At 36.1% G+C, this 25,409-nt stretch overlaps 1 protein-coding gene and 1 long non-coding RNA gene across 2 annotated transcripts; one reads left to right on the forward strand and one right to left on the reverse strand.

Moving 5' to 3' along the window:
• Positions 1 to 432: 432 nt before the first annotated feature.
• On the reverse strand, positions 433 to 22,858 carry atp1a2a (ATPase Na+/K+ transporting subunit alpha 2a). The gene is made up of 24 exons (XM_079613859.1): positions 22,667 to 22,858; positions 15,101 to 15,196; positions 14,834 to 14,893; positions 13,934 to 14,137; positions 12,251 to 12,364; positions 10,997 to 11,131; positions 10,745 to 10,862; positions 10,222 to 10,490; positions 9,412 to 9,610; positions 8,593 to 8,702; positions 8,286 to 8,420; positions 8,077 to 8,156; positions 7,604 to 7,713; positions 6,687 to 6,862; positions 6,462 to 6,598; positions 6,147 to 6,297; positions 4,135 to 4,303; positions 3,840 to 3,994; positions 3,452 to 3,575; positions 2,576 to 2,721; positions 1,854 to 1,984; positions 1,656 to 1,757; positions 1,445 to 1,536; positions 433 to 1,072 (listed from the first exon to the last, which is right to left on the reverse strand). The coding sequence occupies exons 1-24, from the start codon at positions 22,676 to 22,678 to the stop codon at positions 1,044 to 1,046; spliced, it is 3,054 nt and encodes a 1,017-aa protein (XP_079469985.1). The 5' UTR covers positions 22,679 to 22,858; the 3' UTR covers positions 433 to 1,043.
• Positions 18,432 to 21,389, forward strand: LOC306999343. The gene is made up of 4 exons (XR_013797827.1): positions 18,432 to 18,553; positions 19,063 to 19,127; positions 19,319 to 19,407; positions 20,556 to 21,389. It is a non-coding gene; the product is annotated as an uncharacterized lncRNA (long non-coding RNA).
• Positions 22,859 to 25,409: the final 2,551 nt, after the last annotated feature.

The following is a 25,409-nucleotide window of genomic DNA, read 5'->3' on the forward strand; positions in this document are numbered from 1 at the left end:
GAATGTTCTGTAATATCTTTGATATGATTGTGACTTTAATGTTCCTTACATCTTATGATGCTTTGGAATCATTTAGAACATTATATGTTACACATTTGTATCTAGGCCTACTTTTTTTTTTCATGTATAATTCTGGAAATAATAATAATAAAAAAAAAACATTTATTTTAACCCAATTTTGGGTCAAATATGGACAAATCTAAACGTTGGTTGGATGCATTTTAAAAATGTAACCCAATTTTTTGTCCATATTTGACCCAAAATTGGGTTAAAAGAACCCAGCATTTTTTAGAGTGTATGCAAGGTCAATGCTCCTATATACTGTCTATGGGTCAATGCGATAACATTGTACAGTCAGTCGGTTAGCCTATTTAAAATTGTATTCTCGTTTATATTTACAGTCGTTTTTAATAATAATAGTCGAGAAGAAAGTTATATTCAACCATTTTTTTATTTCATCTTAAAAAGTCAAACATCAGAGATCCACACAACGTTTTGTTGAATTTTATTTTTAGGCTATATTTCTTACAAGTATTTGAATAGAAGCATAGAATTATAAGTAGGCTATAGTAATATTACAATACAATTCTAATACATTTGCATTAAATTGGCACCAATGAGCTTTTTCATAAATGTAGTACCCTACATTAAAATGTGAAATATTTGAATGTATGTACTATACTTCACAGTTTCTTCAAGTGAAAATTAACTCTAAAAGAAAGCTTATAACCAGCCTAAAAGTTATAAATGCACAGCAAAAATCAATTCAGTAGAAATGTTATGATCTTGAACCCTAGCTGGCTATTAAAACATCAAATTATTGAGGTTAATGATACAGTATTCAGGATACATCATGTAAACAAATTATGTGAGTGCATGTACCCACATATGCACATACAGACACACACATTCAGTCTTACATGATAAATGTCACATGATTGTCTGATTCTTCATTTGTCTCATTAACCTTCTTCATATTTTTTACATGGACAGATACACACAGAGAGAGAGAGGCGGTCATGCACAAAGATTGCATATTCCTGTTAATAGTAGGTCTCTCTTTCCACCCAGCCTGCAAATGAAAGACAGAGAGAGCAAAATAATTAAATTAATAAAAATAATTAAAAAAAGCTCTATTCATGGTTTCAATTACTAGGCTCAACAGACTCTTTGTTATACTGCTATATTGTTTCTTGAACCTTGAATTTGATTAGTAGTGGCAAACATTATATGTGCCATATTTAATATGCATCAGTTTAAGTACTAAGGTTTTATTCATAAATATAGAGTTTTTATATTTGCCTAGTATACCTACAGAATGCATCATTTAAACAGGGAGACAACAAAGTAGAAATGGTGCATTCACTTGGGAACAAATTTGGGTTACAAATGTGGGTTGTTATGAGAGTTCTCAGAAATGTTCTTTGTAAACATCTGTGCTCACCTCCCGGATTCCTGCGCAAGATTAATTTACGGATCTCATCATACACAAAGATTAGCAGACTGTACGGGAAAGCACAGAACCACCACATAATCCTGCAAAAGAAATAGGAAAAAGAGAAAAGAAAAGGTGAGGAAAGGAGGAGCAAAAAAACAAGCTGTTCTATAGAGCAGAAGAGTGTGTGTGTGTGTGTGTGTGTGTGTGTGTCCCTTACTTGAGTGGGTACATCCTCAGGGCAATGTCCATGCCGGGGCAGTAGGACAGGAAGGCTGCCAGAGCCGTCTCAGCAAACATTCCAAAAATGAGAATCCGATTGCTATAAGAGCACAGGTCGGAGAATAGCATTTAACAGGGATGTATGCAAATATCACACTCCTCAATGCACTCACTCACAAACACACACAATACTGACTTCATGCCCTGTTGGAAGACGGAGTTCCTGCGCGTCTTGCAGATGACGAGGTCGGCCCACTGCACCACGACTATGCTGACGAAGAACGAGGTGTGACAGGTGAACTCGACAACCTTACGCTGCTCGTAAGTCTGTAACATACATATTTAAATAGACACATAATGAAATACACACATTTGATAACATTTGTAAACATTCTGCATATAATATATGATCATGTTTTGTAATTGTAATATATATATATATATATATATATATATATATATATATATATATATATATATAGCCTATATATATATATATATATATATATATATACATACACTGTATATATACACACACTATATATATATATAATTGTATATATATCGTTAAATTTATCAAGTGACAGTGATAGTCATTTACATTGTTACAAAAAATAAATAGTTATTTTTAACATTCTACATTTAATATTCCTGAAAAACATGGTTTCCACAAAAATGTTAGGTAGTACAAATGTTTTTAAAATAAAAAATAATAAGAAATGTTTCTTGAGCAGCAAATCAGCATATTAGAATGATTTAGGATTGTGTGCATCACAGGAATAAATTACATTAAAAAATATATTAAAATAGAAAACAGTTATTTGAAAGTGTAACAATATTTCACAATATTATTGTTTTTACTGAACTTTGCTTTGGTGAGGATAAAAAATCTGTGTGTGTGTGTGTGTGTAAATTCACCCATTGCTGTCCATAGGTGTCCTCCAGGTCATTAACTGCACGATCATCCCAATCCAGTCGGATTCCCAGCAGTGTATGCGGCTGAAAACCATTCTCAGCCAGGATCACAAAATAGGTGAAGAATCCTCCCAGCGCCTGGATCATACCTAAACACACACAAAAGATAAACGAGTACACAAACACATGTAATGACTTTTATCCCAGCAGAGCATGAAAAGGCATTTTATTCACAATATTCATCAGAAGCATGAGGTCTATTCACCCCCCTCAGATTTCCAAAGTGTTTTTTTAATGACACTTATTATGCAAAAAACAATTTTGGCCGGTTTCACAAACAAGGCTTAAGCCTATAGTCCCAGACATAATTGCATGTGTGAGCTGTCTGAACTGAAAGCAACTTGAACTGACATATCTTAAAATAAGTCCGTGCCATTGTTTTGTCTCAAGATGTACACCAGTAATGTATTTTATCTCTTAGGCATGTTTATAAAAGTTACTTAAATACCCTGATTGAACTAAGGCCTCATCCTGGCTTAATCTAAGCCCTGTCTGTGAAACCGGGCCTATATTTTCTATAAAAAAAATAAGTTGATTATTGAGGGTAAAAATGTTTTTGCACTTACTGCAGAAAGAAATACACTAGCTCATATTACACCCATAAAATGAAGTACTAAGTAGTGCTTGCTTTGGTCATGTCTTGCCTAGGGAGCCAAGTGAGCCCAGTTACCCATCAAAAAATAGGTGCATGATGCCTCTAATGTTCATTTGTTTGCACAAATAAATTCTTCACGGACTACAAAGTTGACAAGAATTAAGTTATAAAGGCCATGTGTGTGCGTTCGCTGATATCTGTGTGCAAGGGCACTTGAGGCTAACCGATTTGTCCGTAAGCCATGCTGATGAGCCTCTCATTCACCAGCTTGTCAGTTTTGGGGTTTCGGGGCTGACGCTTCATAATGTCACTCTCTGCCGACTCATACGCTAGAGAGATTGCAGGGACCTGAGAGAGAGAGAGAGAGAGAGAGAGAGAGAGAGAGAGAGAGAGAGAGAGAGAGAGAGAGAGAGAGAGAGAGAGAGAGAGAGAGAGAAAATGATGACGGTGATGACAAAAATGCTTGTGTGTGTGTGTGCGCGTGTGTGTGTGTGTACGTGCGTGTGTGTTTGAGATGGTCTGGTGTATGGTGCCCGAGGTTAGTATTACACTTGACAGGAATTGGAAGTAAGACTGAATGGATGCACACATGTGTGAGTGTGCACATCTCACCATGTCAGTGCCAAGGTCAATGCAGAGGATGGTGACGGTGCCCAGGGGCAGTGGCACACTGGCGATGATGAAAAGCAGGAAGGGTGTAATCTCTGGGATGTTACTGGTCAGCGTGTACGCAATTGACTTCTTCAGGTTATCAAAGATCAGACGACCTAAAACGCAGGTTTTAATTTAATGAAATGATTTTATTTTTGTATTGATGATTGTGTAAAACAGTCAGGCCAGTATAGCACTTCTGAAATTTGTTATCTCTAAAACATTACTTATTCTTAATATTCCTTCTCTCTCTTACCCTCTTCCACTCCTGTAACAATTGAGGCAAAGTTGTCGTCCAGCAGGATCATGTCAGCAGCTTGCTTGGAAACGTCTGAGCCTGAGATTCCCATGGCAACGCCAATGTCAGCCTTCTTCAGAGCAGGAGAGTCATTCACCCCATCACCTGTCACTGCCACTATAGCACCCTGCCAATCAGAATCAGAGAAAAAGATCAGTCAGCCAATCAGAAACAAAGAAAGAGCTTTCAGCCATTCAAAATCAAAGACCAGTCAGACAATCAGAGTTGGAGTCAAGAAGTCTGTCAGCCAGTCTGAAGGAAGATATTAAGTGCACACTTATGTTAATAGGTCGGTATGATTTTTTATGTTTTTTTATTTTTATTTAAAATAAGTCTCTTATGCTCACCAAGGCTGCATATTTGATCTGTTTTCTATTTTAATGTATTTTAAATGTAATTTATTCCAGTGATGTCAAAGCTGAATTTTCAGCATCATTACCTCGTCTTCACTGTTACGCGATCCTTCAGAATTCAGAATATCTTTACAGTCACTTTAGATCAATGTAATGCATCCTTGCTGAATAAAACTATTAATTTCTTACAAAAATAAAGGCTTTATGCTGTGTTTGGTCAGCTCAGTGTCAACTCCACTGACCAGTAGCGTACTTGTACGTTATGTATGGAATGAGTATATTTAATAATTTGATGTAGAGTTAGTTTATGAGTATATGTGATAATGTGATGTATATAGTAGGTTTGTTTCAAACAAAACGAAGACAAATAATAATTTTGGTTGTTATTTAGTTGCTAGTTCTGATGAAGAAAAGCATGCATTCATGACCTCTAGATGGGATTACTGTAATGCATTAGCTGGTTGTCCTGCATCCCCAATAAACAAGCTTTCAGCTGCTGGAGTTTCTTACCAGGTCAAAAAAAAAAAATCATATAACACCAATTTTATCATCTCCACACTGGTTACCAATTAAGTTACCTATCAATTACAAAGTATTGCTATTGACCTTATAAGGCCCTAAACACTTTAGCTCCTGTGTATTAAACTGATCTTCTATCGCCCAACAATCCATCACGCTCTTTAAGGTCGCAAAACTCTGGACTTCTGGTAGTACCTAGGATATGGAAGTCCACTAAAGGAGGGAGAACGTTTTCACATTTGGCTCCTAAACTCTGGAATAGCCTTCCTGATGATGTTCAGGGCTCAGTTTTGGTACATATTCTCCCAGTTTTAGCCAAGCATTCACATACTACACCTCATAATCTCGTTCTCAGATCAAAAGCATGATTATCTTTGTTTGAGAAGTTATAAATAGCAGCTACGCAAATTACTTTCCATCTGCTTTTCTGTTTTATCACGGGATGCCCATCCCAAGGTAGCTAACTACGCCAACTCCAGTTTGGATCCAGCCTCTTATGAAGACTTCAGATGACCCAACACCTGTGAAGAGACGGTGCCAACTCCTGCAAGGATTTCAGATGAGGCAAACTCTGAATCAACGTGCACCAATGCTACATGTTCAAAACTTGTAATAATTACTTCAACAAGCTCATTTTTTCTGACTTAAATTAATACATGATGTTAGCTACAGTATCTGCGTGATTTGTATATGTACATTTCTGAAATGCATAACTTGGTCACCTCTGATAACAGATTATTCTAAATTGTAATGTTGACACATGCATTTTCTGTAAAGCTGCTTTGAAACGATATGTTTTGTGAAAAGCGCTATACAAATAACTGTGAATTGAATTCAATTAAAGGTGCACTCAGTCCTTTTTCCACATTAAAAAGTTTCACACAAAGAAATAAATACGTGGTATGATTGAAAATATGTTGAAAGTTCGAAATGACAGTCGCATCAGTTCGTTCTTCTATTTCGCTTGAAGTCTATCAGGGCCATTAATGTAACCAGAAACTTTCAAAGATCTGATATTTCAATACCGCTTGCATTTGGTGAGATTTATCGTGCAAGACCTCTAGTGTGTGATATTTTAACATTCACACACACACACACCTGTCTCTGGCAGCCCTCCACGATGATGAGTTTTTGTTGAGGTGAAGTGCGAGCAAACACAATCTCTGTGTGGTACCTCAGAATATCATCCAGATACTCAGAGCTCATGTCCTTCAAGTCTGAACCGTGAATCACACAGGCCTTGGCGTCTCTGAAACGCACACACACACGCACACAGAACAGTGCCCATTTTCGTTATCTGTGGAGAAGCAATAAAAGCGGATAAAACCCATTCAGCTAGATTTAGTTTACACGCACGGAGTAACCTAGACTCTCAAACAAACACTCAACAGAGACAGATTCACACACACAGACCTTGGATTGACTTGGCTCAGTGGTATATTAAGTCTCTCAGCGATATCCTCCACAGTCTCGTTGCCCTCAGAGATGATGCCGACACCTTTAGCAATGGCTTTGGCAGTTATAGGATGGTCACCAGTTACCATGATAACCTGTAAAAATGGATTTCGGTCACCTTTGACCTTGGACACAAAACACTGTCAATGAATGGATGGATGGATGGAACCTATAAATGGATACCTTAATGCCAGCTGAGCGGCATTTGCCCACAGCATCTGGCACTGCGGCTCGGGGCGGATCGATCATGGAGATTAAGCCGAGGAAACAGAGCTGGTTGTCCGGGAAATTCACCTCGTCACAATCAAACGCAAATCCCCTCGGAAACTGTGAGGGAGAGAGTAACAGTTGGCAGAATCCTAAAGGAGAGAGAGAGAGTAGAGAATTAAAATATGAAGGAAGGAGGAAATTAATGAAGGACAGAAAGAGGAAATTAAGGAAGGAAGGAAGGAAGGAAGGAAGGAAGGAAGGAAGGAAGGAAGGAAGGAAGGAAGAGACAAGAAAGGAAGAAAGGAAGGAAGGAAGGAAGGAAGGAAGGAAGGAAGGAAGGAATGAAGGAAGGACTGAAGGAATGAAGGAAGGAAGGAAGGAAGGGAGGAAGGAATGAAGGACTGAAGGAAGGAAGGAATGAAGGAAGGACTGAAGGAAGGAAGGAAGGAAGGAAGGAATGAAGGAAGGAAGGAAGGACTGAAAGAATGAAGGAAGGAAGGAATGAAGGAAGGACTGAAGGAAGGAAGGAATGAAGGAAGGAAGGAAGGAAGGAAGGAAGGAAGGAAGGAAGGAAGGAAGGAAGGAATGAAGGAAGGAATGAAGGAAGAACTGAAGGAAGGAAGGAAGGAAGGAAGGAATGAAGGAAGGAAGGAAGGAATGAAGGAAGGAAGGACTGAAGGAAGGAAGGAAGGAAGGAAGGAAGGAAGGAAGGAAGGAAGGAAGGAAGGAATGAAGGAAGGACTGAAGGAAGGAAGGAAGGAAGGAAGGAAGGAATGAAGGAAGGAAGGACTGAAGGAAGGAAGGACTGAAGGAAGGAAGGAAGGAAGGAAGGAAGGAAGGAAGGAAGGAAGGAAGGAAGGAAGGAAGGAAGGAAGGAAGGAAGGACTTACCCAGAACCCTCTCGCCCAGTCCGCCCAGCTCCATATACGCTCCCTGAAACGCATCCTTCCAGTCATCGTCCATTGGGATTTCCTGTCCATTGATCATTATGGAACTGCACCTGTATGAACAATCACCCAATAATCACAGCTATTGATTAAAGATAAGAATTACTGTCAATAATTACAGATATTAATCACAGCTATGGAATTTTGATGGATCAACAATACTTACAGCTAGTAATCAGAAATAAGTTTTATAATGTATCATCATCAATAATTAAAGTTATTGATTAATGTTTGTTTGTTGCAATTATCCAGTGCTATTTTAGAATAATTAATATATTATTATAGTATTATAGTATAGTTAAAGCTATTATTAATCAATAAAAATTACGTTGTCTCATCATTAATCACAGCTATTGATTCTTCTTATTTATGTGTTTATATATGGATTCACTGCATCGAGGTCTGGTATTAACTACCTGTCCAGAATCCTCTCTGGAGCTCCTTTCATCACCAGCAGGTGTCCAGTGGGACTCTCCTCCATCTCGTGAATAGACAGCTGAGAGAGAGTGAGAGAGAGAGAGAGATGGGGATTATTTATTACTCAAATCAATATCTGTATAACATCGACATGATTTGTTTCTATAAGATCTTTACAGCTTTGGGTGTGTGTTTCCTGTAGGTGAACCTGGTATTTGTTAGTTGAGTTGAATGGGATTTCTGCCACTTTATGGTTGTTCTCTCTGAGAATCTGAACACTACCGGACGAGAGCTCAATACACTTTAAGAGAGCGGACTCTGACGCGTCACCAGCTGTGTCCCTCTGCAAACACACAGAAACTCACTGCGTCACAAACCAAACAACAATAGAACACAATCCCTTATCTTATTTATGATTCATATTTGTGTATAAGTGTTACACACAAATGTAGTCGATGTACACTACTTTTCAAAAGTCTGGGGTCGGTAATGGTTGTGTATGTGTTGTGTATTACCTTGCGCACAGGAATCTCCTCTTGTCCCGGCATGAAAACAGCACGGTTACAAATCCCTGCCACTCGAGACAGAGAGAACCAAGTGGGAGAGCTTTTATCAAAACAAGAACCTACACACACACACACAAACAGGAGAAAGAAAAGATTTGGTTAAGTGTGCTCAAACAGATATATGAACACATCAAGAGGAGAATTCTCCCTCTAAATGTTCTATTTAGCAGTACTTTTCATCTAAGGTGACCTAACGTATGCTAATTACAGGGACATTGTCTCTAAAGTATTATGAATATTTATAGTTTGTCCTACGCTCAGGCAAGAAAAACGATTTTTTCTGTCCACAATGAAAGTGAATATGATGTATACTGTAGATCCTGACACAACCAGTCAAATCATATTTGTATTAGATCTATGTGAGGAACAGACTGGAAATGATTTGTTATGCATTGAAAATCTTCCTCTCTAATGAGCCGATAACCACTGCAACTGGATTGATTTGAGGAGTTGATCTCCAGAACCGAATTCAGTCCAAAATTCATGAACGAATCATTCACACTGGTTTTATGAACTGAATTAACTGATTCACTGACTCAAAAGAATGATTCGTTCACAAATTGGACCACTCTAAAAAGTAAAACGCTAATAAAAACTAAGGCAGAAGTTTTTCAGTGAACAAAGACTTAAATTAAATCGTATGACTTTAGAATACTTGGACTACTTTTATGGTGTTTTTTGACGTTTTGGAGCATTATTTTAGACACAATGTGACCTAATAATGTCAATGTTCACATGTTTGATCTGTGGACCTCAAAGCATTCTAACCTGATTGGTCCTCGGTGGTGTCGGCCTCGTGGATCTGATTGTCAAACCACATGTGAGCTACAGTCATCCGGTTCTGAGTGAGGGTTCCAGTTTTATCCGAGCAGATGGTGGAGGTGGAGCCCAGAGTCTCCACGGCTTCTAGATTCTTCACCAGACAGTTTTTGCGAGCCATACGCTTAGCAGTCAGAGTCAAACATACCTGCGAGAGATTGTATGGAGCTAAAATAGAAGTTCTAAAAGACAATAATGTTTTATGGTCTTTATGCCTTTTATGCCTTTGTTTTGAGGATTTATTAAAATAATAGCGGAAGGAGTCATACAAAGAGAGAAGGATAAAAGCCTCAGAATGTACTGTAAGTGTATAGACTACCATTCAAAAGTTTGGGCTTAATTAAAATAAGTCTCTAATGCTTATGAAGGCTGTATTCATTTGATCAATCAACACAGTAAAACAGTAATATTGTGAAATTTAAAATAACTGTTTTCTATTTAAATGTATTTTCAAATGTAATTTATTCCTGTGATGGCAATGCTGAATTTTCAGCATCATTACTCTTCTTTTCTTGTTATTATCAATGTTGAAAAAAAGTTGTGCTGCTTAATATTTTTGTGGAAACTGTGATGCATTTTATTTCAGGAATCTTTGATGAATAGAAAGATCAAAAGAACAGCACCAATGGTGTAAGGACCCTATTGGAATTGCTCCGTTTATTTGGACATAAAATCTTTTGTAACTTTTCATTTCTTAAACCCAAACCTTTGAACGGAAGTTGATATGAATATCATAACACGTGTTTATGTGTGTCTCACCGTGACAGTAGCCAGCAGTCCCTCAGGGACATTGGCAACAATGATGCCGATGAGGAAGATGACGGCCTCCAACCAGGAGTAGCCCAGAACAAGGGACAGGACGAAGAACGACACGCCCAGAAAGATGGCCACGCCCGTGATGATTTGAATGAAGTGCTCGATTTCCCTGTTGATGGGCGTCTGACCCACCTCCAGACCGGACGCCAAAGTCGCAATGCGGCCCATCACTGTATGATCGCCTGTATTGATCACTATGCCGTGGGCTGTACCTGCACATACACACAAATGATCCAATAAATGTGTGAAAGTAAGAGAAAGCAGTGTTGAATGAATGAATCAAAGATGGAATGAAATTATCAAAAATTAGATGCGTGAGTGAGGAATAAACAAATGAATGAACAAGTGATTAAATCAAATAATGAATACCTGAGTGAGTGAATGAACGCAGAAAGGAACAAACAAACGAACACAATAATGACAATATTTAATGAATGAATGAATAAATAATGAATGAAGATCTGACCTTCCACACAGTTGGTGGAGAAGAAGCTGATGTTTCTGGTCTCCAGTGGGTTTTCATGCGTGAACTCAGGAGAACGCGTCTGAGGTTCTGACTCTCCAGTTAGAGACGAGTTATCCACCTAAGAAAGGCAGAAAAGATGTTCTCATTGTGATCTCAGGCTTCTTTCTAAGACTACAGGCTGATAAACAAAGCTGATCGCAGATCTGAGATCTTTCCCCTAATATCCGTCCACGTCACTTGCCCTCTCTCTACCTTGCAGCCACTGGAAGAGACGATCCGAAGGTCTGCTGGGATTCTGTCTCCGCCCTTGATCTCCACCAGGTCTCCCTGAACCACTTCCTCTGCATTAATCTGAAACATCTCCCCTTCACGGATCACCAGAGCTTGCTGGAAGAAAAAGTCAATTGTAAAGTTCCTCAAACATGATGTTACAGAAAAACTATTAATTTAGGGAGAGGCCTATAGCAGCGAGTATTACAGAACAGAGTTTGCAACACTGTATGCAACCTACACTATCAATTACGGACGTTCATGCATTCATGAATGTACACGTGAAACGCGAAAAATTAGAATATCTTGCAAAAGTTCATTTATTTCAGTAATTCAACTTGAAGCTAATTATATAATTCTATAGACTCATTACATGCAAAGTGAGATATTTCAAGCCTTTATTTGTTATAATTTTGATGATTATGGCTTACAGCTATGAAGACCTTTTCACAATATTCTAAATTAGAATTTGGGGTTTTCATAAGCTGTAAGCCATAATCATCAAAATTATAACAAATAAAGGCTTGAAATATCTCACTTTGCATGTAATGAGTCTATAGAATATTTTAGCTTCACCTTTTAAGTTGAATTACTGAAATAAATTAACTTTTGCATGATATTCTAATTTTTTGAGTTCCACCTGTATGTGTGTGTGTGTGTTTGTTTATAGATTTTATATCACTTTTGGGGATCAATATGTGTGGTTTTCTACCATATTGACTTTTTAAATGACCATTTTAGTCTATTTATTGTGCTTCCTTTTATTTTACACCGAATTTCATTTTTTAAAATGTAATAATAAAATAAAATAAAAACAATAAAGAACTTTTGTGAATGTAAGAAGTAAATCAGATTTTTTTCCATCTTTGCCTTTATCATGTCCCTATCTTATACATTATATAAGATATCCTATATTTCTTTACTTCACCGTATTTATTTTCTGTAGCTTATTATAATCTGTGGCAATATTGTAACCAATATGCCAACAAAGCTAAATCTGAAAGAGGGGGTGGTGGCATTGGCATGTGGTTCCTTTCATAAGTTAAGAAGGATTTACATTCATTTATATAAATCATACATTGGGCTTTTAAATGTTGAAAGGGATTTACATGGATTTATGTAAATCATATAAAATATTGCTCATAATGGTTTCCGTTTGGGATTTGGTATCATTTACATGCATTCATTTTGCGGACCCTTTCATCCAAAGCAATCTGCTACTGTTATCACACTGACCTGAGGCACCATGTTTCTGAAAGACTCCATGATCCGGGAACTTTTGGCTTCTTGATAATATGAGAAGCAGCCGGTTATGATGACCACAGCAGCTAAAACCACACCCAGATACAGCTGCAGTAAACGGAGAGAGCGAAACACAAGTCAAGGGTCAGGGGGTTCAAAACTACATGAGGTTTAAGACTCTATCAGTACTTTTCCAATGTTTCGATTTTTTTGCACCCTCAGATTCCAGATGTTCAAATAGTTGTATCTCGGCCAGATATTGTCCTATCCTAACAAACCATAAATCAATGGAAAGATTGTTTATTCGGCTTTCAGATGATGTATAAATCTCAATTTCAAAAAATTTACCCATGTGACTGGTTTTGTGGTCCAAGGTCACATATGCTATAGTTAAAAAAACACAACTGGTGTACAAGCAAACAGTCTTATGAAGAGCTATTGACATCTTGCAGTTTGTTTAATTTATGCAATTTCTGGGGTCTTTACCCTGAAATCCACTTGGCAACTTTAGTGTTTGAAAAACTCCCAGGGAGTTTCAATATAGAGATATATGCCCAACAGTCACAAAGGTTACCATACTTTAACCATCTTTACATGAACAATAGACTCACTGCAAAAGAACAGCACAGTCAGACCATTTTAAACACATACACACCTTGTCATAACCCTTAAACAAAACAGTTTAGAATGGGAACGTGCAGAAATCACGGTGTAAAAGAGCAAACACAGTTAAATGATCCTTAACTTCACGTTTTCATTTATCACTGACCCTAAACTATCCCACAAGCAGCTGGGAGCTCAGTCTACAAACTTGGACTCATTCATCATACTGGATATGGGACACCGGAGCTAAAAGCAATGTATCCACCTCAGTAGCCAAAAATGTAAACTGCAGGTTTTAATTCCCCTCTAGTGGAGTGAGGCCAATTTAACTAATTTTTGAGATTCAATGTTATAATCGGCTTAAATACGGATTTTAGAAAACTTCGAGATTTGTAAAAAAGGAACTCGCACAGGAATTAGAGATAAACATTGGTACTTTATTTATTGTGAATTATATTAGTTTGAAAATTGTATTAAGTGTTACCACCATCTCCTCATAATGAGGCTTCTTTCGGATTTGTGCAATATATTAATTATCTCCCAACTAGTTGAAGAATTGTTTTTAAATGCACAAAGCTACAGGACGCGTCACCTAGAACAAACTCAAATAACATTTAGAAAGATTTACCAACAGGATAGGGACTCAATGTGCACCCAGATTTAACCTGTGCCTTACAGGAACAAAAGTCACTGTGTCTGGAGAAGGCCACATCTCACAACAATCCTCCTTATTTTGCAATGCGGAAGTAAGCCATTTTCTATGAATGTGCAAGACTTCTGATTCATTAGCGGTTAGGTAAATAACTAGCAGAATAACAGCGCAGGAAACGGTTAAACAATTTGCGCTACAAACCAGTGTGTTTATAAATATGACAATACATTAAAATAATATGGTAATAAATACTAGTTTGTAATATCAAGCAGCATAACAAGCTATTTTGTACAGCTAGAAATAACTGGAAGCGGATGACACCGGAAGCCAGACACATTCAATTTACAAATGGCTGCGCCTGCTCTTACATTAAAAATAAGGTGGACAAGCCGTCTCATTGGCTGGATGGTAAGTGCACTCACATTGTCATTGACAGGCTCGTCCTCAGTGGCCGCCTGAATACTGTAGGCAAGAAAGCAGAGGAGGGCACCGATCCAGAGCAGGATGGAGAATCCTCCAAACAGCTGCTTACAGAACTTCACCCATTCTGGTGTGGTGGGCGGCGGGGTCAGTGCATTCGGACCGTCGCGGGCCAGAATTTCTATCGCTCTCTTATGGGTCAGACCCTGGTGGGATGGAGACAGAGTTACTCAAGATTCCCAGCAGCAACTCACTGCTAAACAATACAGCTTAAACCAGTAAATTGGTTTACTGGGCTTAGGTGGCCACCAGCATGGTGGTTTTAGAAGGGGTTTTGGCACATGTCAGCAGGTCAAGCTGAGAGACCAAGGCAGCTTTTCGCAAAAGCATTGTCACCATTATTTATATAGCGCTTTTTACAATACAGATTGTATCAAAGCAGCTTCACAGTGATAACATGAAAATAAAAATAAAAAAGTAGCCTACGTCCAAGTCAATTGTAAAGAGTTGGTTTCCATGATCTACTTGGGCTTACAATGCTTTTGGGAATTACACTCTGGGTTATAATAATATAATATAATATAATATAATATAATATATCAATTTAAATATAAAAGCTCAATATAATATAATATCAATTTGAATATAAAAGCTCCCAGAAATAGGATAAATGCTGTATCAAAAATATCAGAAAATGGTTTCACATTTTATATATTTTTTTAACTAAAGCTGTTTTTCCCAATTGATATCACTAAATAATATCTCGCTATATCTTTCAAAGCCTTGTTTAGTTGGTCGTGGCTACGCTGCTTGAATGTGCCGGTGAGTAAAATGTCATCGCGATCAGAAAAATATCCGATTCCTTGTTGTAAATGTCGAAGGTGAAAGTCAAGATGACTCACTTTGGCAAGGTCAACTCCATAACGAATGCTGAGCTCATCTAGAGACAGCTTATGATCATCCTGTAGAAACACACACACACAAGAGCATCAGACATAATACATTTCATGTTTGCCAATTAGCTGAACCGTCAAGACGTTTCACATTCTTTCAGAGACGATTTCATTGTTTGATTTGTAATTATGATCTCTTACACTCTCTCACCTGCTTGCTCACACACTCTGTCTTTTTTCATGTATATCCCTGAACAAGAAATAATAACTTCTTACCAGTGACACCTCTTTCTTCAGCTCATCTAAAGCTTGATCTTTCATCTTTCTCTTTCCTACCGTTGGAGCAACCTCGGGGCTGCTTTCATGTCCGTACTGAGACAGAGACAGAGAGAGAGGAAGAGAATAAAATTATATTACTCAGAGATTGCACTTTTCGTAGATTATGAGATTTCTCAGTTGTTTCATTCATGTTTCATTCCTTGCAAGTAAAAATAGAAAAACAGATCATGTGACACTGAAGACTGCAGTAATGATGCTGAAAAGTCAGCTTTGTCATCACAGGAACAAAGTAAATTGTTAAATATATTAACATAGAAAATAGGTCAATATTGTACAATATTACCGTTTTTACTGTATTTTTGATCGAATAAATACAGCCTGGTTAAGCACTTCTTTCAAAACCTCACAAATCCTAAACGTTTGAATGTATGCACACACATTTGGTGAGGAAATACTGATTAAGAAATAATTTATACATATTCCTGGAAACAAGTGCACCATTAATAAGTGATTTCATTTGAGATTTTTCTTTCCTAAGGGTAATCGCATCACGCTGGCACATATTTGTTATTAGTCAGCTGAATATTCATAAATTAATACTTTACTGTATGAAACCGGTCATAGTTATGTCTTTAAAACTACATACGACACGCTATATGAAACTATGACAGGCCTTTGACAGTGTTATCAAACACGTGAGTGTGCTTGAGCATGACGGACCATCTAATGTGCTCGTCTTTGGCAGGAAATGTGTGCTGTGTGCTGACACATAGGAACAGGGTGTCATGGAAATCACCTGGTCCTGTCACTCTCACTCAGCTGTGACTGTATGTGTGTGTGTGCTTGGCACGTGTACAGACAGATCAGCATGTGGAACAGAAAGAAGATCATTCATTACACCTTTAATCTGACCTCTTCTCTGAATTAATTCATATTAATACTAATCAAATGTAAGCCAGCATAATCCATCACACCTCCCACCCTCATTATGAGCAAAACCAGCTTACAGAGGGCATCACATCTGTAAAATCATTTTCAGATAATCACACACGTCAGACCGACAACGACTTATTATTTCACAAACATTTTAAATTAGATGCAGCTTCCACAGCGAATCTCACGAGAACTGTCAAGAAATGTTCAGGTCATATTTTTCACCCCAAAATGAGACGAAAAAGAAATTTTATAGAAAACAAACCATTAACATTTTTGCATTGTGACATTTTTATGACTCTTATAAGCTCATTCTCCTTCCTCAATTCACAGTAGCTTTCATTCTTATTACAGCAATGTGAAAAACATTATTTTTATGCTACTTTAATATTATATCGTTATTTATTAAATTGTAAATTCAATTTGTTTTTTAATAAAAAAAAATATTATTATTATTTTTCCTTTTATTTGTGTTAAAACATTTTACATGTTTTTTTTTTTAACTATATTTCCATTATTATTAAAAGTACATTTGAAGAACATAATGGTAGCATTTGTTTTATGGAATTTCAGATTTAAACTTTTTTTAAATCCATTTTCTTATTTGTCTACCCTTGTGAAAAAGAAGTGTGCTTAATTGTATTGAAAGCGTACTTTTTTGTGCTTAATATCATAAAAGTATACTTTTTGAAAAGTGCACTTGCAGATAATATAATATAGTTCAAATGAAATACCACTTAAGTGTACTTAAAGGGAATGCACTTTAATGACAATATTTCTTAACACACTTAAGTGCACTTTTTTCAAATGCACTTTGTAATAATGTCTAATTAAGTGTAACTTAAAGTAAGTACACTTTCATCACAATATTTCTTAACACACTTAAGTGCACTTTTTACAAATGCACTTTGTAATAATGTCTAATTAAGTTTAACTTAAAGTAAGTACACTTTCATCACAATATTTCTTAACACACTTAAGTGCACTTTTTACAAATGCACTTTGTAATAATGTCTAATTAAGTTTAACTTAAAGTAAGTACACTTTCATCACAATATTTATAAACACACTTAAGTGCACTTTTTACAAATGCACTTTGTAATAATGTCTAATTAAGTTTAACTTAAAGTAAGTACACTTTCATCACAATATTTCTTAACACACTTAAGTGCACTTTTCACAAATGCACTTTGTTATAATGTCTAATTAAGTTTAACTTAAAGTAAGTACACTTTCATCACAATATTTCTTAACACACTTAAGTGCACTTTTCACAAATGCACTTTGTTATAATGTCTAATTAAGTTTAACTTAAAGTACACTTTCATCACAATATTTCTTAACACACTTAAGTGCACTTTTTACAAATGCACTTTGTTATAATGTCTAATTAAGTTTAACTTAAAGTAAGTACACTTTCATCACAATATTTATAAACACACTTAAGTGCACTTTTTACAAATGCACTTTGTTATAATGTCTAATTAAGTTTAACTTAAAGTAAGTACACTTTCATCACAATATTTCTTAACACACTTAAGTGCACTTTTCACAAATGCACTTTGTTATAATGTCTAATTAAGTTTAACTTAAAGTAAGTACACTTTCATGACAATATTTCTAAACACACGTAAGTGCATGTTTTAAAAAGGCACGTTGTAATAATGTCTAATTAAGTGTTACTTAAACAGTTATTTTGATGTATTGACTAATATACTAAATAAAAGAATAATTTTAATGGAAAATATGAAAAAAATAATTGTTTTTAATTTCAACTCAAGTGTGTTTACTAATTATTTTGTTGATGTATTTTAAATGTGTTTAGTCTATAATATATTGTGTGCATTAATGCACTTGAAATGTATTTTTCCTCTAAACTGCAATACATTTGTTTATACAGTATACTCCAGTACAACTTATTGTTGACATTTTTATCACCAGCTTCTGCTCTATGAACTCAATTAAAAGTGTCAGTTTTCTACATAATATTTGACAATAAAATGTAATTTATGAGAGGAGTTCTTAATGTAATATTAATGTATTGTACTTTACATCTGTGTAGAGAATACTTTTAATATCATTATGTTGATCTAAGTAAATTAAACACATTTAGTTGTGAGCAAAGTTAAACAAATCTAAACAAAATTAAATTGCATTTAAATTCAGTTAAAATACATTTAATTTAAATTAGACTACACTACACTATAAAAATGATTGACTTTTAGTTAGGTGAATGAATCAAGTTTTGTGAACTTACAGAGTCTAACAACACAATGAGTTTGAACAGAAATTAAAAAGCTGAAATATAACCATGCATGAAATATATTAACTTTATTTAATGCGCATGCGCCAGAAATACTACGTCACGATGACGCACTACTTCACTAGAGTTTGAAAAATGCACTGTTATGTTTCTGTAATCGCGATTCGTGAGGAAAGGAAACTGAAGCTGCGCAATCAGGAAGAGAACGCCACGTTTGATTACAGATGAGACGTTATACTGCAATAATGAGTCAAGTAAGTATATCTTGATGCTTTCTTTATTTTAACATTTTCACCGTAACATGGCAGTTGTTATTGCGAGAGTGTAACACATTACATTATTTTCATCGCAGACAGACGCAATAGACTGTTAATCAGTTTTTCAATAATTTATCTATGATTGCATTCTAATAATTTCTTACATCATAATATTTTCGCGTGTGGGTGTGTTCGACGAATTTGGCTGCTGAAAAAATATATAATTTAATTAAACCGACTTTTTAAATCATTTAAACATTACTAAATGACAAATTTGCTAAATACAGATCCAATATTGTAACACTCGAAGACATTTATATACATTTAATACATATAATCAATGTTATAACCACCATAAATATTTAATATATCACTCTAGAAATAATGCTTGTAATGTAGCATTATTTTTTTATTTTTGCATTTGAAGAGTGAGTTGTTCAGTTACTATTTGTTTTGGAATATGTTATTTTTTTGTGCTTATCTGGAGTTACACGTTCATTTTGCAGGATCAGTTCATTTGTGATTGGAGATACAGTGCAAGCGGTGTGGAATCACAGGCCTTTATTGAAAGGTGATGTTAACGTTACATAATTTGTCATGAATTGTTGCACAGACAGCACACCCTGATCAAGCTGAAACACTGCTATCAAGTCACTTACTATCCCTATAGCTTTTAAATACTTTAAATCTTCTCCATTTGTAAGTAATAAATTCCCACCTGTGCATTTACAGATGCCCCTATAATCATCATATATTTTACAGGTATCAAACCAAAGGAAGAGGGCCGCAGAATTGCTGTGTCAACCGAGGTACCAGTAAATACAGGAACATCCTTCATGAAGATTTGCACGGTAAGCTGAAACTTACAAGCCAAGATGAGGAAACGTTTGCATGGGTCTTGGGTATGGAAGTAAAATAATGGCAAATGTTTTTGAAACAAAAAAGCCTGTTGAATTGCACTACTTGAAAAAAAAAAAATGCATTGCATTAACTATGCTTGCATTTTAATGCATTGTATTTTTAGGGATTGCATTGGGTTGAAATTTAAGCTGTGAATATTTCGATTAAAAACATTTCAAACCCATTTTCATTATTAAAAATCCAATAATCCATATTCACCTTTAATATTTTACTTCAAAAATATTCAAATGGTTTAAAAATACAACCTATAATATTTAACAGGTGATTTTCGGTCAAAAAAATGTTTCCGCTTCGCATATTCAGTGGTTCGAATTGGACAGTAAATTCAACTTTAACATCCAGGAACTGCTAGCCTGGAAATCCAGACCCAAATCCGAAAGATTAAGGGTCTGGCATTGAGTAATATAAATCACCCAACTCGAGGGGCGGCACCAAGCATGTATTTGAAAATCTCACTGCACGCAATTGGATAATACTAGTACGACCAATCACAACTAAGCCCCATACGCCTAGCTACCAGCGGAGCTAACTGGTAGATTAGACTCTTGCCAGCAATGTCTTTGCCGGCAAAACAGTAAAAACATCCTTCTTGCAAAGGAACGTTTCGAGCACCGTCTTCGGTTCCTCTTTTAGATAAAAGTCTAACTCGTTCATTGTAGCGGCCAAAGCTGTTTCAAACAACTGGTGTTCATCCACAGCCATCTTGCAATGTTACTAATGACGAATAATTTGTATCATTATTTTCGTCACCGACATTTTTTCACAGACGAAAACGAGAGGATAACTAAATAAAAACCAGTTTTAAATGACGACAACTATGACGAAAATGTTTTGACATTTGATTGGGGAATGAATAAACTGCTTCATCAGGGCAGTACTAAATAAAAAGAGAACACAATTTTTTGTTATCCCTCTTATTATTATAATTATTAACATTTTGCAGATACTGCAAGGTGTATAACTTTAAAGCGCAACTGTATATCTATCACTTTCATTCAATTGAGCCAAATATAATAATGGACTGGATCTGTTTTTATAAACAATTGTTTTCCTTCTGTTTTTGTTTTCTTTCTTCAAGGTATTTTTTCTGACTTTCCTGCTTCTCTGGAACATTTCCATTCACATATACTCTGGAGAGCTTCTGGGACATAGACATAAACAGCACTTTCCAACAACTTCAAAACATTTGGTGACAAACTATTTTGGTTTTCTTGTTTTTATGCCGTTGGAGTTCTTCAGATTTTGTTTTGTTTTTTGTTTTTAGACAAACTTACATTCACTGTAATTGAGTAAGATTTTAGAAGAAACCATTTGGTTCTGTTGGTGCTAGTAAAGGTTTAAGAGCTTTAATATTTTTACTTTAATATTAAGTCTCATTTGCTAACATTAGTTTATACATTAGCCAAAATGAACTAACAATGAAGAATTTATTTACTGTATTTATTCATCTTTGTTAATATTAGGTGTGTGTGTGTGCGTGCGTGTGTGTGTGTGTGTGTATGTGTATGTGTTTTTTTTATGGGGACCAAATTACCCCAAAAGTAGTAGTACCAGTAAATTACATGGAAACAAAAACAATATTATATATCATACAGAATGTTTTCTGAAAATGTAAAAATGCATAATGTTTTCTGTGATGTTTAGGGTATTTGAGGAAGAAAATGATTGTGCATATAAGCTTCATTGTCCTCCAGACTCTTTCTAAAGGAGTTAAAGTGTTGTAACTGTTTGTGTTTATGTATAGTGTTTCTTTTGATTGTAACTAGGTTATTAAGAGATTTTTTTTTTTTATTAAAATTTGAAATGTACTAAATTACAACTTTATTATAATTTTTTTTAATTATAAATGTATTTAATTATATAACGGACGATGTACATGTATATTACGTTAAAGTATATTTTAGTTCACATTAATTGCGTGTCAGTATATTGTGTAGTGCACTTAAAGTATATTTTAAAGACACTAGAAGCTGTAATGAAAGTAGATATAAAGTTGTATTAAAGTCCCACTTAAGTTGTTCCAAAAAATCACTCTTAATGGCAACTCATTGCATTTTATTTCAACTTAATATGTGATACATTTGAAATTAATTACACTTAATGTGCATTGAGTGCGCCCAAAACAATACATTTAATTCACACTTAAGTGTATTTTTAACTGACATTAAAGTATATTTTAGTTCACATTAATTGCGTGTCAGTATATTGTGTAGTGCACTTAAAGTATATTTTAAAGACATTAGAAGCAGTAATGAAAGTAGATATAAAGTTGTATTAAAGTCCCACTTAAGTTGTTCCAAAAAATCACTCTTAATGGCAACTTATTGCATTTTATTTCAACTTAATATGTGATACATTTGAAATTAATTACACTTAATGTGCATTGAGTGCGCCCAAAACAATACATTTAATTCACACTTAAGTGTATTTATAACTGACATTTAAGTATATTTTAGTTCACATTAATTGCGTGTCAGTATATTGTGTAGTGCACTTTAAGTATATTTTAAAGACACTAGAAGCAATTATGAAAGTAGATATAAAGTTGTATTAAAGTCCCACTTAAGTTGTTCCAAAAAATCACTCTTAATGGCAACTTATTGCATTTTATTTCAACTTAATATGTAATAAATTTGAAATTAATTATACTTAATGTGCATTAAGTGCGCCCAAAAGATTGCATTTAATTCACACTTAAGTGTATACTTTTAAAGTATATTATTTGTGTAATAAGTACACTTTATAAAAGTACACTAAAGTGCACTTTTTTTTCACAAGGGTAGTACTACAGTAAAAATTAGTATTTTTGCATTAATTAGAATTTGGGGATGAAATGAGCTTAATTGTCATGAAAATAATGTCATAATGCGAATAATCCTAATGGTTTTAAAACAGGATTTATTTTCTTAATGGAAATGATTATTTCATTTTTTCTTTCGATTTTGCTGTGACATATCACCCCAACATTTCTTTGTGAGATTCATCCTACATCTCCTTTTCTAAGTCACACAGAAACATATTCCCACATAATCCTGATGTATCCAGAAGAAATGCATGTGATACTAAACCAATACATTATTTAAGGGTGCACGACACTTACAACAATCTGTGAGAGAGAGAGAAAAAAACCCAGCGAGAGAAAAGGACAGACAGAATAATTGATGAAGCACCACAGAAAGACACACTCACCCCTTTTCCCATGTTCGTTGATAATGAACTGATGCCCAGATTTCCCCCACTCTCCCCTCACACGTGTGGAAGACACTGGTGGCTTTTTTTGGAGGTAACATACCCTCCTTCTCAACCTGATAACACACACACACACACACACACACACACACACACACACACACACACACACACACACACACTTGTTCTCTCCCCCCATTTGTGCCTCAGGGTAACCCGAAGCTCACTCCCCACCCCCTTATAAATACACACACACTCACACGACACAACCTTCATGCCTGTGGCTGTATACCTGCACCTGCTACCACTTTCCTCTTCTTTCTGTCTGACACACTTATATTATCACTATTTATTTTATGCTTGTTAGCAGGGCAGAAGAAGCGAGACGGGCTGAATTCTCCATTATCATGATCTGTTGGTGTTGATGTGGCTTGAGGATTTTTTTCTCAACTAAATCAAGCCTTGAGACTGTGGGAACTACAACTGTCGTCAAGGTCTCTGCCAGATCCATTAAGAACAGGACTGGAGAGAGCAGCTGCTCTCCTGACCCTGCTGTGCCCGAGAGCGATACGCGGCTGACGTAAAAATCACTGATAAATCACATGAACTTCACGTGCTACATATTTATTGTCTCTGTGGAGAACATATTGTATTATTTTTTTTTTCTCAGGCTGACGGTATATAGTTTGAAATGTGTCCTGTGCTCTGGTTATAGTGCTACATATTATTATGTAGTTGATGATGTAGATTATTTCTTCTCTTGAACACTTGACATAGAGATGAATGTAAAAGGTACAATATGAAAGAATTTTGTATCAAAATATCCAAAAACCACTTGCATTATGTTGCAGTATGTTATTCTAATGTTGATCTAGCTTACTGCTAGTCTCATAGTATAGCCAACAAACTAACACTATACAAACTATACTAACAGAATAATATTATAACTTTCAACACACTCAAATGCTGTTTAGTATGATAGTGTAACCTGCAAGCAAGTGAAACAGCGCTGCATTACCTCAAGTTTAATTCGTCAAATAAACTGACCTGTGTGAATAGTAGCTAATTCAGCACTTGAGGGTTGTTCGGTACTATGAAATGTCCTCATTCTTTTATATGCGTAGGACTCGTGTGTGGCGCTGATATCTGTCTCTCATTAAGCTTCATACCAGTCATGTTAAAAAACATGAATGTTTTCGGTACTATACGGTTATCCGGACCACACGATGGCCTGCCCCTAACCCCCGCCCCTAAACCTACCCGTCACTGGGGTTAAGACCAATCAGGGATGACTATACGGACTGTACGTGACTAAAAGACACACGTGTGGTCCGGATAACCGTATAGTGCCATGTTTTCACTCATCCATAAACATTATTAGATCCATCAGCATGACAGCAAGTTCCATGATTCCGCTTATTCACTGCGTCATCAATCTACGCTTTTTTTATTGTAAGAGGTTAGTGACCCCAGCGGCAAAAAAAAATACATATTGTAGCTTTAACACCACTGTGGCTGGCAAGACTAGTCTTAAAACTTAGTCATAAAAAAGTAGAGGGAAAAGTAATCTGAAGAGTATCAGAATTATAAGAATCGAAAAAAGTAAGACTGATTACCTCTTATATCTGACTGCTAGTTAGCCAGACTAGTACCGGTACTTAAAGTGATATTCATCCAAAAATGAAAAAAACAATAATTAATTAGTCACCCTAATGTCGTTCCAAACCCGTAAGGCTTTTGTTCATCTGATGTTTTCCGCAAGAATCTTTCTAAACTTTCTAAGGGCTGCAGAGAGTAAGTGGTGCAAATCGAAAGACCCCACTCAATCAATCCCTCCTCTCTTCCTTCTCTGCTAATGTCTCTACTGCTAAAATGACTTACTACTACAACAAAATGAACAATTCTTCTGACTCTCATATGCTTTTCAAAACCTTCTCCTCTCTTCCTAACCCTCCTCCTCCTTCATCAACCCTAACAGCTGATGAGTTTGCCACATTCTTCATAAATAAAACAACCACCATCAGCGGCCAATTTTCCACATCACAATTTGACACATACATCTTAACAACACACATTCTCCCCTCCCTCGGAGGGAGAAGTCTCCATACCCATCCTTTCCAATCACCCTTCTACCTGTCCACTTGATCCTATCCCCACTCAACTCCTTCCGCCATTTCTTCCTCAGTTGTACCCAAATTCACTCACATCATTAACACCACTGTTCATACTGGTAACTTTCCCACAGCATTTAAGCAGGCTCGGGTAACCCCACTGCTTAAGAAACCCACTCTAAATCCAGCACATCTAGAAAATTACAGACCGGTATCCCTTTTTCCATTTATTGCTAAAACACTTGAACGAGTCATTTTCAACCAAGCCTCTACCTTTCTTGAACAGAACAACCTCCTGGACAATAACCAGTCTGGTTTCAAAAGTGGCCACTCAACTGAGACTGCCCTGCTTCCGGTTATTGAAGCTCTGAGACTGGCAAGAGCAGCTTCCAAATCCTCAGTACTCATCCTGCTGGGTCTGCTGCTTTTAACACTGTTAACCACCAAATCCTCCTCCTGTCAACCCTCAAGACAAAGGGATCTCAGGAACTTCAATGGTCCAAGTCTTACCTCTCAGGTAGGTCCTTCAGGGTGTTGTGAAGAGGTTAGGTGTCTAAATTTGCAACATCTAGCTACTGGGGTGCCTCAGGGCTCAGTGCTTGGACCACTTCTCTTCTCCATCTATACGTCAT

This window comes from Phoxinus phoxinus (genome assembly GCF_949152265.1).
Source record: "Phoxinus phoxinus genome assembly, chromosome: 5".
Taxonomy (NCBI): Eukaryota; Metazoa; Chordata; class Actinopteri; order Cypriniformes; family Leuciscidae; genus Phoxinus; species Phoxinus phoxinus.

Coding starts and splice junctions, on each gene's coding strand:
- atp1a2a (XM_079613859.1), bottom strand. Junction 10,863..10,996: donor TCTCTTCCAGTGGCTGCAAG/GTAGAGAGAGGG, acceptor TGCCTTTCTTAG/GTGGATAACTCGTCTCTAAC. Junction 6,298..6,461: donor CTGAGCCAAGTCAATCCAAG/GTCTGTGTGTGT, acceptor TGTGCGTTTCAG/AGACGCCAAGGCCTGTGTGA.